The 16,509-nt window shown below is 49.3% G+C and overlaps 1 protein-coding gene across 5 annotated transcripts in view; it reads right to left on the reverse strand.

Moving 5' to 3' along the window:
• Positions 1–1,908: 1,908 nt before the first annotated feature.
• BABAM2 (BRISC and BRCA1 A complex member 2) overlaps positions 1,909–16,509 on the reverse strand; it is a 544,147-nt gene continuing 529,546 nt past the window's right edge. For 3 of the 5 annotated variants that reach the window (XM_063649424.1, XM_063649425.1, XM_054474868.2), the window contains one exon: positions 1,909–2,359. In XM_063649424.1, the coding sequence (XP_063505494.1) occupies positions 2,296–2,359 (64 nt within the window). In that variant the 3' untranslated portion in view covers positions 1,909–2,295. Of the gene's footprint in view, positions 2,360–13,332; positions 13,502–16,509 lie in introns of those variants that run through there. The other 2 variants (XM_063649426.1, XM_054474867.2) reach the window with 2 other exon arrangements.

A 16,509-nucleotide genomic window follows, 5' to 3' on the forward strand; every position in this document is an offset into this window, starting at 1 on the left:
GCAGGAGGATGACATTCCCAGACCACACTGCCCACTACTGGCTGCTGTCACTGCTGAATGCTTATTTGAAATGCTGAGGGGACGACCAGTCCACAGGACCTCACCCCCTCCCACAGTGCCAACCACCATCTGCTAGAACTGGAACCAGAAAGAGTTGACTGAGCCTGGGCTTGCTTCACACCCAGTTGCAGCTCAGAAGCAAGCCCGGGCTCACTCAACTCTTGGTGCTGTGCACAGTAGAGCCCAATCCACACCCCTCCATCAGGGGAGGGTGACCCTAGCAATCCTAAGTGACCGTGCCATGGCGCCTTAGTGGGGGATGGAGGGGCCATGGGGCATGGCACACAGCTGCCCTGAGTAGAGGGGCACCTTCTTGTGGGCACTCAGCGGGTCAGGGTCAGAAGCAGTGCCGGTGTGGTCAGCTGGCTTAGTGGGTCATGATCACTTGCTCAGTAGAATCGCTGGGGGAGTTTTATCAAAATCTAGAAGGCTAAGCTCCAGCTAGTGAGATTCCAAGTCAACAGGCCTGCAGTGGGAACTACCAGAGCAGTAGTTCCTAAAAAAAGCTCCCTGGGTGATCTGATGAGCCGAGCCCACAATCCAGTCCAGCCCCCTCCTAGTATTAATATTATGGAGAGGAAGGGACTTACTCAAGGCCACATAGCCAGTTAATGGCAGGGCTGGGATATGGACATAGGACACTGGACTGTTGTTCTTGTCCTGGGAATTCCCAGAGTTTCAGGGTAGGGGGCATAGTACCCACACAGTGAACAAAACCAGAGTTGGGCAGGCCTCCAGCTGACAGGCAAGATGGGAGGTCTGTTCCAGCTGATCTCCAGCCTCCTGAGAACATTCCTGGGTGCCAGAGAACACAGGAAGGAGAGGCACGACTTCTCCTCACCAGTCTTCACAAGGGCCCAGGGATGGTTCTCTTTTGGGCTCACCTGGTAAAAGTGGGCTCCAACAGCCACAAAGGGAACTAAGGGACCAGGTGAGAGGCCCCGTGAAATCATGTGTGTGTCCTGCAGGAGGGGCCGGTGGCTTCGCCTTGGAATGGGAAGGCCAGAGGGTGTCAGCGCGAGCACCCAGGCCAGCTCTTGCCCTCACCTCTGTGGGTGGTGCGTGGGCCCTGCTTCCCTGTGTGTAAGGCCATCGGGACAGGACCATGCTAAACCAAACTGTAAACCTGGTGATGTGGTCAAGTTGACGGTAGCCATCTTGTGTTTCAGCTAAGCGAGTGTGTGATGGTACAAGGAGGCCTGGCTCCAAGTTCCCAGATTTGCTCCTAATTTGCTGTTTCTAATTTGCATGTTTCCTTAACTCTTGGGCCTTAGTTCTGTTCTCTGTACACTGAAGGGAGTAATGGGGTAGAAACGAGATGACTTCTGAAGACCCTTCTGGCTGTGATGATCAGTAAGTTCAGGAAAGATGTCGCCTGCTCAGGGTATCTTCCCCAGCTCTGTTCCTGGCTGGCTGCACAACTGCCAGGCCCCAAGCCCAGAAAGCAGACACATTCCTGTGATAACCCATGACACCCAAGCTTTGTCTTTGTGTATAATTCACACAGTGCTGCAGAGGCCCAGAGGGGATGGAGAGGGGAGAGCCGGAAGGACAGAGCCGTTGGTGCACTTACCAAACTTTAATGACTGCCTATTGTGTGGGGCTGGCCTGGGCACAAGATGCCCACACAGGGGGCTGGAGGGGTATGGATGGCAGGGGGTGGGGCTGTGTGTGCTAGAGGCCATTTGTTATTGAGCAACAGCCTTAGGCCAGGCTGGATGAGTGGCTGAAACCCAGCGGGTTGGTCACATTGACTCAGGTAACTCCTTCTCGCCGTGAAGGACTGCCCCAGATAGGAAATGCTGGGGTATGAAACACACACATGCACACACAGAGGGAAGACACTAGTTTCAGAGGAAAAACAGCGAGGGGCATTTAATCTTAGAACTTAAGAGGTCTCAGAGACAAAGGCTTTGGAAGAAAGGCGTGGGCATTCCTGAGGCTTTACTTTCCCCGGAAAATTACTGCACCATAATTTGTGAGTTTATTTCTTCCAACTAAGAAATAGAGGCAAGAAAGAGGGAGTAACCCGAAGTGAAGGGCTCTAGGATCCTGGGACCACCAGCCAGCTTAAGTTGGATTTCAGCAGTTGGGGCTGCCTGGGGCGTGCAAAGCTGCTGTGTGAGCAAAACGCTGCCGTGAAGACATTCCAGGCGGCTTCCAGGAAGCGGCTGTATGTGCTGACACGCATGTGGACAGGCAGGCTGGCTGGCCACCTCTCAAGACTGGTGTTTCCTAGAGCTTTCCATTGGCAAATGCTGCCTCCTGGAACTGAGGGACAAAGGTTTTGAAATAAGCCCTGGTGGGAAAGAAGGGGAGAAAAAAAATTGTGGTTAGCACAAACAACTTGAAAAAAAGTGCAACTCGGAGCTTTCAAGCTAACTCAGAACAGTTGTTATTTATTGTTCATGCATCTTCGGTTGGATTTGCCTTCTCTGCTGAGGCAAAGCCCTCCGGATTTTTCCGAGGAGGTGCATGCAGTTCACTACTGTGATATCTCTCAGGAATATTCAAAGGGCCTGTACGTGCGCCCTCCTGGCTGCCAATTCCTATGATATCTGCACTCAGGTCCTGCTGCCTTTTTTCAGGACAAAGACAAGGGGCTGGTCCAAGCTACAAGACAGTATGTGTGCAATTGAACCACACAGTCATTTAGTGATCTAGAGTCTCAGGAAGGTTGCATTTTCACTCAGTTGGACCTTTGACTTCATAAAGACAAAGAGGGTCTAATAAGTTTTTTAACACATTTTATTTTTTTAGAGACAGGACCTCACTCTGTGAGCCAGGCTGGAGTTCAGTGGTCCAACCACAGCACACTGTAACTTTGACCTCCTGGACTCAAGTGATCCTACTGCCTCAGCCACCCAAGTAGTTAGGACTATAGGCGTGTGCTACCATGTCAGCAATTTTTTTTTTCATTTTTTCATAGAGACAGGGTCTTGCTACATTACCCAGACTGGTCTCAAACTCCCGGCCTCAAGGGATCCTCCTGCCTCGGCCTCCCGAAGTGCTGGGATTATAGGCCTGAGCCACCACACACAGCCCTAATAATTTCTAAATGATTCATGGGCTCCATTTATTTCCAAAGGCATACGCAGTCTGGTCTACTGGAAAGAAAGCTAGGCTGGGTGTTAAGAGAACATTTCCCAGTCAGTGAAAGAGAGGTGGCAGGACCGGGGACAGCCCATTTGGCCTTTCCGGCATCCAGGTTTCTAATCTGTGGAAGCAGGGCCACGTTCTACCTCAGATGTGCACCCGCCGAGCCCACACCGTGTCAGGCACTGTACAAGGCATCAGGGGTGGCGGGATGACCCAGCCATGGGACCACGCCGTGTGGGAGAATGCAGTGTGGAGGAGACGGACACATAGGTAACCCCACATCAGGGCACCAATGGCAGTCCCGTGGGCCGCAGTCCGTGCAGCAGGGAAGGGGCAGTGGAGGGGCATCTCCAGCAGCAACTTGCTGTCAGCTGAGAGGTGAGGGAGAAAAGTGAGGGGAGGAGAAGGGAGAGGCTGCAGAGGAAGGAGGTGGGCACCCGTGCTCCTGGTCACCAGGTTTGCCTTCTAGTCCTGCCCCACCAACACCCACACAATCACAGTGACACCTTACGTGTCCAGATATCTCACCTCAGAGCAGTGGCAAGAACCAGGCAGGGCCACCAAGACCTGTCACCCTCAGCACTGCAAAAGTCTCATCGCCTCACCTACAGGGAGCCTCCCACAGTCCATTTCATTTAGGATCTGGTCCTACTGAGCCTGGCTCTACCAGCTCCCAGCTCCCAGGAGATCAGAAGCAGCAAATCTGGAGTGGAGGAGCTAACCCAAGGGTTGGAGGCAGATTCACAGCAGCAGTGAGAAGAGAACACAAAACTGCTCAGGAAGCATAAGCACTCACCGGGGATCCTGTGCCGTAGGGCAAAGAGCCCCCACGCAACCCGACAGGCCCTGGAGTTGTCTCTGGAGCAGAGCAAATGCAGCGGCTGGTGCCACTGACTGCCCGCCCCCTTCAAGTCAACTGCAGCCCTCTTTCCAATCTGGCCTTGGAATACTCCGGCTCTTTCTCAGTGCTAGCCTCCACCACGGCCTCTGCAGCACTGAAATGTCAGCTCCTCTCTCTGGAAGCTCTCTTTCCCTGTGACTTCTGTGACATGTGGTGCCACAGCTGTCCTGCCTCTCTCTACCTCTCCCTGCACCTCCTTCAGCACTCCCAGGCGCCATCGTCCTTGGGGTCACACAGAGCAAGGTGGGAACTCCTGGGCCTGCAGCACCACTAGCCCAGCCCTCCCTCCCCTCAAACTTCCAGTCCCACGTCTCCAGCCACCTGTGGGACACCCTACCTGTCACTCTGTAACTCAAACCAGTGTTCCAAATGGATGTTTTCATCACTTTTATGTATCTGAAAATGCTCTGACCAATTTGATTTTCTGTAACAGAACCTTCAGTTTCCTTCTGAACCAGTTTCCATTCTCCCTAAACCCCTACAGTGAATTCATCCTCAAGGTTCCCGCTGCTAAGTCCCTCCATCCATAGTGACTCCCATAGCTCCTGTCTTATCTTTCAATGGCACTGCTGCAGAAGCTGCTTCTCCCCTGGACATGAGGCCTCCTTTGCCTTTGTTTGCAGCTACACTGATTCTCTTACAGTGTGAGTCTCTGTCCCTTTCCTGACCAAGACCTTAATGTCCTCCAAACTCTCAGCCTGGCATTCAATGACTCACTATCTGGTTCCAAGTCATTAAGAAGAAAATCTATTCTGTTCCTCTATCACATTTTTTGAGATCATGCAACCCTTTGAGAAGCTAAGAAAGTTAAGGATCCTCTCCTCAGAGAAACTGCAGGTAAGACCCCCCACTGCAACCTGGGGATGTCACAGACCCCCCTGAGCTGGCCACGGTCCAGGATACGAGCCCTGGATCTACTGCCTCTCCCTTCTTCTCATTTGACTACTTGCTCTTCCTCACACATGCCATTTGCCACCTCTGGGCTTATTCATGCTCAGGACAAATACTCTTGCTTCCATCAAGTCTTCCCTGGTCCCCAGGAGGTCGTCTCCCTGCATGCTGTCCGTGCTTCTTCTGGGGCACTTGTCCCATGTGCACAGGTCTTATCTGCCAGCCCCTGGAAAGCAGAAGCACATCCTGCTCCCAGTGACCACCAGGCCTGGCTCAGCGTAGAAAGCACTCGGTGATGGGCTGTGGCTTTAATGTAACTAATGATGACCACCAGCTTGCAAGAAGCAATTACAGTATGTCCATTACAAGCTGTTTAAGAAGGCGGGAGAGGCTGGGCGCAGTGGCTCATGCCTGTAATCCCAGCACTTTTGGAGGCCGAGGCGGGTATATCACCCGAGGTCAGGAGTTCAAGACCAGCCTGGCCAACATGGTGAAACCCCGTCTCTACTAAAAATACAAAAATTAGCCGGGTGTGGTGGTGGGCGCTTGTAGTCCCAGCTAGTTGGGAAGCTGAGGCAGGAGAATCGCTTGAACCCAGGAGGCGGAGGTTGCAGTGAGCCAAGATCACATCCGCGCCATGGCACGCCAGCCTGGGCGGCAGAGCCAGACTCTGTATCAAAAAAAAAGGTGGGAGACAGAGCAGCCCCAGAAAGAAAACAGGTATAATATTTAGGTACTGAGGAAGAACACTTTAGTCCATTCTCAAATTTCAAACTTTGCCAACAGTTAGTAAGAAAAAACACCCTCTTCCATCCACTTGTGATCAGCACAGCCCTGAGCCAGCCAAACCGCCACCTTCTCTGGCACTCAGGACCTCAAAGCCCTTATCCATTAACAGCACCATGCCACAGTCACCCTTAATGCAAAAGGGGAGCTGTGATGTGGCGGAAAGAGCTCTAGACCTAGGCAAGGCCGGGCAGGGCAGGAGAAGCCCTGGGCTCTGTTCCCTTATGGAGAGTAGGGGTGATAAGGCCACCTGATGCCACATTCGCAGGGGACAATGTGCGGGAGTAGACAGTCAACTGTTGGCTGCCACCCAGACGTGAGGGCCACTTATTCCTTCCATATGTTTCACCTGCTGCTATTTCCCCAGCAACATGGAAGTGCGGTGGAGAGAGCCTTGTGGCCCCACTTCTCCAGAGGGTCTGAGATCGACAGGCTGCCACCAACCTCTGCTGCATGGACTCTGGCCTGATGTGCACTGTGGAGTCTGGCCCATCCCAGTACCACTTCCAGGGAGGGCTGAATGTTCCCTAAGTTAGAGGTGAGGACGTCACCTTCCCTGACCTTACAGCTACGAACATCAAGGGGAGAGGCTGCAGCTGAGCTGCTCTGTAGCTCCCACAGGTGCCTGACGAGCAGATGGTGCTAGAGCCACTGCTGCCCTGGACGCTGGCCTGAGCTGGGCAGGGGTCGGGTCCGGGGAGTCCTCCACCTACCTCCCCAGGCCCAGAGTCACACTGGGTCCCCAGGCAAGCCTCATCAGCTCAGTTTTTCCTTGGAAACTTCTAGGGGAAGGGGCTACAACATTGCAAGCTCCTTACACAAAAAGGTCTTGGCAACAGGGAGCACGTTTTAAAGGCAAGCTTTTTTCTTTTCAGAAAGTTCTAAAGTTTCCTGTTCTGTCCTGGGCTTTCCCTGCCAGGGCCAACTGCGTGCTGCCAAGGGGAAGCGTGGCGAGGGCTATTTAAAGGCATGATGCTACCAGCTGTTTTCGGCGAGTGCTTCTCAACTTGGATCCTCATTAAGTCAGTTAAGGGAGGGGGAGGAGGGGGAAAGGGAAAATGACAACTGGCTCCCACCCATTTATAGATTTTTTAAAACACTGTTTTCATTTATTTCACTTTTTATCAGAGAAAATGGAGAGCTGCCCAGAGTACAGATTGCTAATGGCAAGAGGTATCTGTCATCTTTGAAAAAAACCTTTGACCCAGAGACAAAGTATGTAGTAAGCTTTAAAAGTGTAAGCGTGTTCTAGGAAATAGTGAGGTCTTCTTACCTCCCCATTAACTGGCCAAATGGGGCTCACAGGAGAGGGCCCTGAGTGTCAAGCTCCTCACTGAATGCACACTGTAAGGGAATCTATTTTTAGATGGCATTAGAGCTCAATATGCTTGAGGGCAAAATGAGGTTCGGGCCCTCTTCACTGATTTCAGTCTCTCTGCTCAGGGTTTCATAAAATTACAACTCAGTCCAACCCAGGAGTCTCAGTTAGGAGAAGAAAACGTAAGGACTGGCTAGGTTTTCCATGAATTCAGAGCAGAAGCAGGGCTGGCCCAGGCTTCAGCTCACAGGCATGGCAAGATGGAGGGAACTGAATCAGGAGTCAGGGGGTAAATCTCTTCTGGGCTTCAGCTCCCTCACCTACAAAGCAGGGTGCCGTAACTGAGGGTCCTAAGGCCGGTGGGCTGTAGAAGGTGAGGGTAGCCTATGTGGGGCAGGCTCTGGAGCCAGGCAGACTGGGCTCGAGTCCTGGCCACACTCCTTACTCGTTGATCACGAGGGCAAGTGACTGCAGCTTTAGTTTCTTCATCTAAAAGGTGGGAGTAACTGCCTACCTTAAAGAGTTCTTGTGAGGAGTGAATGAGATGGTCTGGGTAAGCGCTTGGCATGGTACCTGGCGTAAGAGATGATCAATAGATGTCAACTATTATTATGGGTACCTGCTGGGGCCAAGGGGAAGAGGCTCTGAGTCTGTGGAAACAGCCAGAAGAACATGTGTGTGCAGAAGCGGGAAACCTGTGAGAGGTCTAGGGTCCTTGTCCTCAGTTCAGCCTTTCCCGAGGCTCCTTGGATCAGGCCCTCCCTTCTCACTGATCACACTGAGCTGGCAATCGCAGGCAGAGATGGCCAATCTCAGGCTTGGATACTCAGCCAAAGTCATGGGACACTGTGTGTCTTTTGCAATCCAGTCTAGAGCTGCTCGTGGCATCAGAGGACAAACTCTGTAGCCAGAGGCACCTCCAGCCCTTGCCTGTCTTCTGCCCCCAAACCTGCCAGGTGTACTCCTTGTGTGTGGTGTGCAGTTTTGGTCAGGGCTTGATCAGGGATGACGCTGCAGCTCTTCCTAGAAGGGTATTTAGGAATCACATGGCTCCGGCTGCCAAGAGCAGGGTGTTGGTTGGCCTGGTCCTCAAACAGCTCTCCTTCTGTCCAGGACAACATGCATCGTCAAGGGGAGGCAGTGGGGGAAGTGGAAAGAGCACTGCACTAGGAGGCACAGGACTCACAGCTCTAGCCCGGGCCCTGGCTCATTGTGTCATCCAGAACTGGGACTCCATTTCCTCACCTGTAACAGGATGATTTCTACTTAATGATCTTATGACCACCCAGTTATGGTCTGAGATATCATCCATGTGATCTTGAGCAAGCCACTTAACCCTTTTGTGTCTTGTTTCTTCATCTATTAAATTCAGACACTAGCACCTCTTTTTTCTCTTTTTTTAAAAAAGTTCCGGGATCCATGTGCAGGACATTAGGTTTGCTACATAATAAAAGTGTGCCACGGTGGTTTGCTGCACCTCTCAACCCAGTGCTTAGGTATTAAGCCCCGCAGGCATTAGCTATTTATCCTGATGCTCTCCGCGCTCTGCCCCCCCACCAACAGGCCCCAGTGTGTGATTTTCCCTCCTTGTGTCCATGTGTTCTCATTGTTCAGCTCCCACTTATAAGTGAGAACATGTGTTTGGTTTTCTGTTCCTGTGTTAGTTTGCTGAGGATAATGGCTTCTAGCTCCATCCATGTCCCTGCAAAAGACATGATCTCCTTCCTTTTTATGGCTGCATAGTATTCCATGGTGTATATGCACCACATTTTCTTTATCCAGTCTATCATTGATGGACTGGGTTGATTCCATGTCTTTGCTATTGTGAATAGTGCTGCAATGAACAAATGCGTGCATGTATCTTTATAACAGAATGATTTATATTCCTTTGGGTATATGCCCAATAATGGGATTGCTGGGTCAAATGATATTTCTGGTTCTAGGTCTTTGAGGAATTGCCACACTGTCTTCCACAATGGCCAAACTAATTTACATTCCCACCAACAGTGTAAAAGCGTTCCTATTTCTCCACAGCCTTGCTGGCACCTGTTGTTTCTTGACGTTTTAATAATCGCCATTCTGACTGGCATGAGATGGTATCTCATTGTGGTTTTGATTTGGGTTTTCTCTAATGATCAGTGATGTTGAGATTTTTTCATATATTTCTTGGCTGCATAAATGTCTTCTTTTGAGAAGTGTCTGTTCATGTCCTTTGCCCACTTTTTAATGGAGTTGTTTTTTTCCTATAAATTTGTTTAAGTTCCTTGTAGATTTTGGATATTAGACCTTTGTCAGATGGATAGATTGCAAAATTTTTCTCCCATTGTGTGGGTTGTCTGTTCATCTTGAAGACAGTTTCTTTTGCTGTGCAGAAGCTCTTTAGTTTAATTAGATCCCATTTGTCAATTTTTGCTTTTGTTGCAATTGCTTTTGACGTTTTTGTCATGAAATCTTTGCCTGTGCCTATTTCCTGAGTGGTATTGCCTAGATTTTCTTCTAGGGTTTTTATAGTTGTGGGTTTTATATTTAAGTCTTGAATCCATCTTGAGTTAATTTTTGTATAAGGTGTAAGGAAAGGGTCCAGTTTCAAATTTCTGCATATGGCTAGCCAGTTTTCCCAGCACCATTTATTGAATAGGGAATCCTTTCCCCACTGCTTGTTTTTGTCAGGTTTGTTGAAAATCAGATGGTTGTAGATGTGCGGTCTCATTTCTGAGATGTCTATCCTGTTCCACTGGTTTATGTGTCTGTTTTTGTACCAGTACCATGCTGTTTTGGTTACTGTAGCAAAGTTTGAAGTCACGTGATGCCTCCAACTTTGTTCTTTTTGCTTAGGATTGTCTTGGCTATATGGGCTCTTTTTTAGTTCCACATGAATTTTAATGTAGAATTTTTTAAAAAAAATCTGTGAAGAATGTCAATGGTAGTTTAATGGGAAAAGCATTGAATCTATAAATTGCTTTGGGCAGTATGGCTATTTTCATGATACTGATTCTTCCTATCCATGAGCTTGGAATGTTTTTCCATTAGTTTGTGTCCTCTCTGACTTCCTTGAGCAGTGGTTTGTAGTTCTCCTTGAAGAGGTCCTTCACATACCTTGTAAGTTGTATTCCTAGGTATTTCATTCTCTTTGTAGCAACTGTGAATGGGAGTTCATTCTTGATTTGGCTCTCTGCTTGTCTACTGTTGGTGCATAAGAATGCTTGTGATTTTTGCACACTGATTTTGTATCCTGAGACTTTGCTGAAGTTGCTTGTCAGCTTAAGAAGCTTTTGGGCTGAGACAATGGGGTTTTCTAGATATAAGATCATGGCATCTGCAAACAGAGACCATTTGATTAACTCTTTTCCTATTGAATACCCTTTATTTCTTTCTCTTGCCTTATTTCTCTGGCCAGAACTTCCAATACTATGTTGAATAGGAGTGGTGAGAGAGGGCATCCTTGTCTTGTGCTGGTTTTCAAGGGGAATGCTTCCAGCTTTTGCCTGTTCGGTATGATATTGGCTGTGGGTTTGTCATAAATGGCTCTTATTATTTTGAGGTATGTTCCACCAATACCTAGTTTATTGAGAATTTTTAACATGAAGGGATGTTGAATTTTATTGAAGGCCTTTTCTGCATCTATTGAGATAATCATGTGGTTTTTGTCTTTAGTTCTGTTTATGTGATGAATTACATTTACTGATTTGCATATGTTGAACCAGCCTTGCATCCTGGGGATGAAGCTGACTTGATTGTGGTGGATAAGCTTTTTGATGTGCTGCTGGATTCAGTTTGCCAGCATTTTATTGACGATTTTTACACTGATGTTCATCAGGGGTATTGGCCTGAAATTTTCTTTTTTTGTTGTATCTCTGCCAGGTTTTGGTATCAGGATAATGCTGGCCTCATAAAGTGAGTTAGGGAGAAGTCCCTCCTTTTTCAATTGTTTGGAATAGTTTCAGAAGGAATGGTACCAGCTCCTCTTTGTACCTCTGGTAGAATTCAGCTGTAAATCCATCTGGTCCTGGGCTTTTTTTGGTTTGTAGGCTATTTATTACTGCCTCAATTTCAGAACTTGTTATTGGTCTATTCAGGGATTCAACTTCTTCCTGGTTCAGTCTTGGGAGGGTGTATGTGTCCAGGAATTTATCCACTTCATCTAGATTTTCTAGCTTATTTGCACAGAGGTGTTTATAGTATTCTCTGATGGTTGTTTGTATTTCTGTGGGGTCAGTGGTGATAGCCCCTTTATCATTTTTTATTGACTAGCACCTCTTTTCAAGGAGGTTGTGAGGAGAATGGAAATGTGTATCAAGTACCAAGCCCAGGGCCCCACACATGGCAAGTTTCAGTAGGAGGTGGTAATGCTGCAAAGGTGGTGGGAGTAGTTGGGTTATTATTGGATAGTTTCCATCTGCATAGTTTTATACAAATGGGGCAGGGTTAGTGAACACTGCAAAGCCCCGAGCAAAAAGTGCCATAGACAGTTTTGTTGGGGGACATGAAGGCCTGTTCCTCTCGGCCACCCCTCTGCCCTCTAGCTCAGGAAGCATAAGTTATCAGGGGTAATGCCTGGAAAATGACACAATGGTTGGGTTCTAGAGAAGGGGATCTCAGGAGACTGAAGAAAGTTAAGACAGGGAGCCATCAGGGAAATGCTCAGAGGCCTTGGGGTTGAGGCCAGTAGGAAACTTTGTTCAACGAAGTCTCATCAAAAGGGTTCTTTCCTACTGGAATTGCAGTGCTTTATTGATTCAATAGATCTTTTCAAAAGAATAAAAATCCATAAAATAGACATCTGACAAACTGAATCAATATAGCTTGAAATAAATGAAAACAAAACACAGAATATACAACCCAAAGAGGTTGGGGACTGGCAGCGGGGAGAGAGCACCTAAGGCAGTTAAGCTTTGCAGAGCTGGTGCTCACAACACTACTGGGTGTGGCAGGGGTCATGCTCCCCATTTTGCAGGCGAGAAAACAGAAGCTTAGCGAGTTTAGTTAAGATACCTGCCAATGTCACTCCAACCCCAGTGCCACTAGAGCCCGGCCCTGTGGACGAGACCCTGTGGTCTTGTTGCTGTTAGCCTCCTTGACTTGGAACTTTTTATTTTGCAAGAGCCTAACAGTTGCCTTCTTCCAAAACAGGACTTGAATTCTGGAATTCAAAAATGCTTTTCTTTGGGTAATTGTAAGATGAGCCTCATGATGTTTGCTAGAGTCAGGCCAATGTGGTGGTAGGGTGGGGTGTGGTAGGAGAAGTGGTTCAGGGACACAGCCCTCACTGTCAGGAAATGAAGGGCATAAATCAAGTCAGAGGTCATTTTTGCAAATAGAGGCAAGTTCCAACATCTAAGGCTCACTGCTTTTTCCAGTTTTCTTCTGCAGCTGTGACTTCAACTGGCACATGTTTTTAATCAGTCATATGAAAACCGATTGTGGTCTGAAAATCAAAGCAGTCCTGTAAATAGTGTAAGACAAGTCCTGCTAATCATGCCTCGTGGTCTTGCCCTGTCCTCATTGTCCTGAACCGCCACTGTAAATTCTGACTCACTTGGGGTTACTCGCCTCGTGTCAAAGGGCCTTGTGTCAAAGGCTCATCCTCACAACAGGATGGCTACGAAGAGGCCTGCTTCTGTTTCAATGCCCTCCGCCCCAAACCTTCCAAAGGCCCCTGTGACAACTGCCATCCAACTCTGGGTGCCTTGGTGAGTGAGTGACTGGCACGATGGGAGCTTGTTTTGTAATTATGCCCTGGGCGATGGCAGCCTGGCTCTCGAGTGTGGGCTTTAGAAACAAACAAGTGCTTGTAACTGGTTCATGTACACAGTCAATCTTGCTAAATGCGCCAACCCCTGAGCATGCCTGGTTTGTTTTCAGGGGGTCTAAGCTTGCAAAACAAGGAAATTAACAAACTTGAGATGCAAAGGCTTGATATCGCAGTGGGAACACAGTATCACATGCTCACAGCTTCAGGCAGAGGCCCTTGCCCTCAGCTGGAATCAATCTCCCCTCTACTCGATTCCACAGCATGCCGGGACTCCAACCTCGGGCTGGGCTATGTCTGCCTTGCGTTTGAGATATTTAGATTGGTGTCTAGACTACAATTTATACAGCTCGGCCTCCTCGCCTGCAAGAAGGCTGACTGTGGTCTCAGTATGTGTTGAATTAAATCAAATGCCGTTTTAGGAGGACTTCAACAACAACTGACTGAGATCCATTTCTAGACATCAAAGTATTGGGATGAATTCTGGTTCCTGCTAAATCACGGGGTATTTTTAAATACTTACCAAAGTGATCAAAATTACTGAGCAGTTCTCTCTCCCTCTGAGGCCCTCCAAGGAGGCCCTCTGGAGCTTGGCCAGTTCCTCTGGGGCTGGAGCAGCTTGCAGCCAGTTTTTGCAACTGCAAAGGCCAGGACTTGCTCCCACGGGCTACAGGCATCTCTGCTCCCTTGGCATCCCCTGGTGCAGCAGATGAGAAGGAGGAGGAGAAGGGAGGGCCAGCTGGCTAAATGGAGGGAGGGACAGGGTAGTCCTAACGGGCTCCTGAGCCTCCACCGGCCAAGGGACCAGCTTCCTTCTCTGGCGTTCATCACAGATGTATGCACGCATCTACACATACCAACCATTCTCTCACACCCTGGGAGAAGCTCCCTGAGGGCAAAGCCCATGGGTCGTATTCATTCATCTTTGCATCCCCAGCCTGGAGTATATAGTGTCCAACACACACCAGCTCAATAAATATTTCTCAAATGCAAGCATTTGGCTTACTTAAGATATACTTTAGAATGACAGAATGTTGTAATAGAAGGAAAAAGGAAACCGCCGAGGTCAAACATTACAGGGAAGGGGAAGGGGAGACTAAGGGCGGGAGGTTAGGATGGTTCCTGTGACACTGCATATCCTAATGATACATTAGCATAGGTCATCCCTGTAAGTGCCTAGAGGGCAGAATTTGGGGATGGTTCACCCTTAGTGCCCTTGGTGCTCACCCTGTCAGAAGCTCCCAGAAGGTGAATGTCAATTTGGTGCTAAATGAATGCCTGCCTGCCCAGGGGGTTGACCTGAGGCCCCAGAGCTAGTAGGCGGAGTGTGAGTCAGTCCTCTCCGTCCCCCTCCCTCTCGGACTGCTGTGCCCATCATAACCTTCTTGATGAGAGGCAGGAATGGCTGTGCGGCACTGAGAAAGGCTGGGAGGATGGGTGCACCTGGCTGGGTTGGGGCTGGGAACGAGGCCAGGTGCTGGGTGTGGGGGGCTAAGGAATGTGTTGCTGCCCGGGGCCTGGTAACCCAGAGAAGAGCCCCAGCCCTGGGTTTACCTTGTCTCCCCATCTGCACCTGCCTGGTGTGCCCAGATGGTGAGTCCTCTGCTCACTCTGCCCAGGGCTGCAAGAGCAGGCGCTCAGCACAGGCCATGATGTGCTGATGGCCACGTGGCTGCCTGGGGTGGGGTGCAGGGAGCTCACCACAGTCCCGGCCAGGAGGAGGACTACTCACGCAGCTCACCTGCTGGGAAAAGTGGGTCGCCTGTCGGATGGTGGTGAGTCACCACCGAGCTCACAGATTACCCTCCACTTTTTAGTCATTGAAAGGGGAAAAACCAAAGGGTGACCCTCAAAGAGGAAGTGCCCAGGGACCCAGCAGAGCTGACCCTGGAATGTGGGTCCAGGCCCCAAGTCACACCCCAGCTGGGACAGTGCTCCAAGGTTTGTGCGCAGCACTGCCAGGCATCAGCCTCCACAGCAAAGTGCAAGACTCCCAAAGGAGGGCCTAAGGAACACTTAGGAGATCAACTTCTTGAGGCCTCTAACCTTCCCCTCACCTGAGTCTCTCTAGGGCTTTGAAGTGTTATTTGCCTGGTTGTAAGTTCAGTTTCTTTCACCAGATCTCAGCATCCAGAGGCCAGAGCTTATGGCTTCCACAGGTGCTCAGGCCCCTGCATGCTGGCTTTTGGGCACAGCTTTTGGTCACCTAACACTCTGGGACATTCACCCCGCTGGCTGGGTGTTTGAGGATGTGGGAGAGGGGCAGCAAGATGGCCATGGTCCCTCCTCGCTTCACCCTTATCCGCCCGACAGCTGAAATCACACCCCAGACACCTGGCTCTCTGGGCTTTCAGACAGAAAAACAGCAATTCCCAAAGAAGAAACTACTCAATGGGAGAGGGTGTCCAAGCTCCACCCTCCCTGCTGGGGTACAGTGGCCTTCTGGAGACAATGGCCTTTGGTAACAAGAGTAATTCTCACGACACGAACATCAGGTGGGCTCTGCTGGGGTAGGGTGTGGGGAAGTTCCATGCAGGCTGGCAGGTGACAGAATGTCTGGCTGGAGGGGGCCTTAGGAGTCTTCTGCAATCATGCAGTACAGAGGCTGGGGGCAAGCACAGGAGGAGGAAATGCACCTGCTCTGCTAGGCTGCAGGGCTCACTCCACACTGCACCAGTGCGGGCCCTGCACATGCTGACAGCAGGTAGCTCTGCGGCCCCAGGCTTCCGTTACAGAGAGGGAGAGAGGGAAGGAAAGGAAGGGCATATATGCAATGTGGATGAATGATATCCACACGTGGTGTAAAGTAGGCTTGTTCAAACAGTGGATCACAAAATCCATTTAGTGGGTTCTGAGCAGCATTAAAATAAAGTGAAATAAAATCAGAGTGCACTGTATGTGGCACTTTTGTTTTAGTTATGTTTACTGGATTCAAATGTAAAATACCTTGTGGATTGTGGTTAAAAAAAAAAAAGTCTGGAAGCCATGAGTATAAGGAAAGGGAGGTGCCTCCTACATGCCAGATATCATGCTACTTGTTTTCATGTGTATTATTTTATATTTACTCCTTCTAACAGGCCTACTACCAGGCAGGTGATTCTATTTTTGCCAAAAATAAATCTATGATCAGAGATCGAAAGTAAGTTTTCTTTTCTTTTCTTTTTTGAGACAAGGTCTCTCTCTCTGCACTCTGTCACCCAGGCTGACAGAGTGTGGTGGTGCGATCTTGGCTCACTGCAGCCTCGACCTCCAAGGTTCAAGTGATCCTCCTGCCTCAGCCTCCCGAGTAGCTAGGACTACAGGAGTGCACTACCACACCCAGCTAATTAATTTTTTTTCTTTTTTGTAGAGATGGGGTCTTGCTATGTTACGGGTCTCACTGTGTTGCCCAGGCTGGTCTCAAACTCCTGAGCTCAAGTGATCCTCCTGCCTCAGCCTCCCAAAGTTCTGAAATTATAGGTGTGAGCCACCATGGCTGGCCCAAAGTAACTTTTCTAAGATCACACAGCTAATAGGTGGCAATGCTAGTTATGAATCCAGAGCTGCTTGACTCCAAAGGGCACATTCTTTCCATGCCACCATGATTTCCAGTGGCAAGTGTACTGTCCACTGAGTCGGGAGCCTTGGGTTCTGTCCCTGGCTCTGCTGTATCATGGTGAATCACTGCTCTGTTTTCTCATCTATGCAGTAAGGGAGTAAGATAAA

The sequence above is a fragment of the Pongo pygmaeus genome, chromosome 12, assembly GCF_028885625.2.
Source record: "Pongo pygmaeus isolate AG05252 chromosome 12, NHGRI_mPonPyg2-v2.0_pri, whole genome shotgun sequence".
Taxonomy (NCBI): Eukaryota; Metazoa; Chordata; class Mammalia; order Primates; family Hominidae; genus Pongo; species Pongo pygmaeus.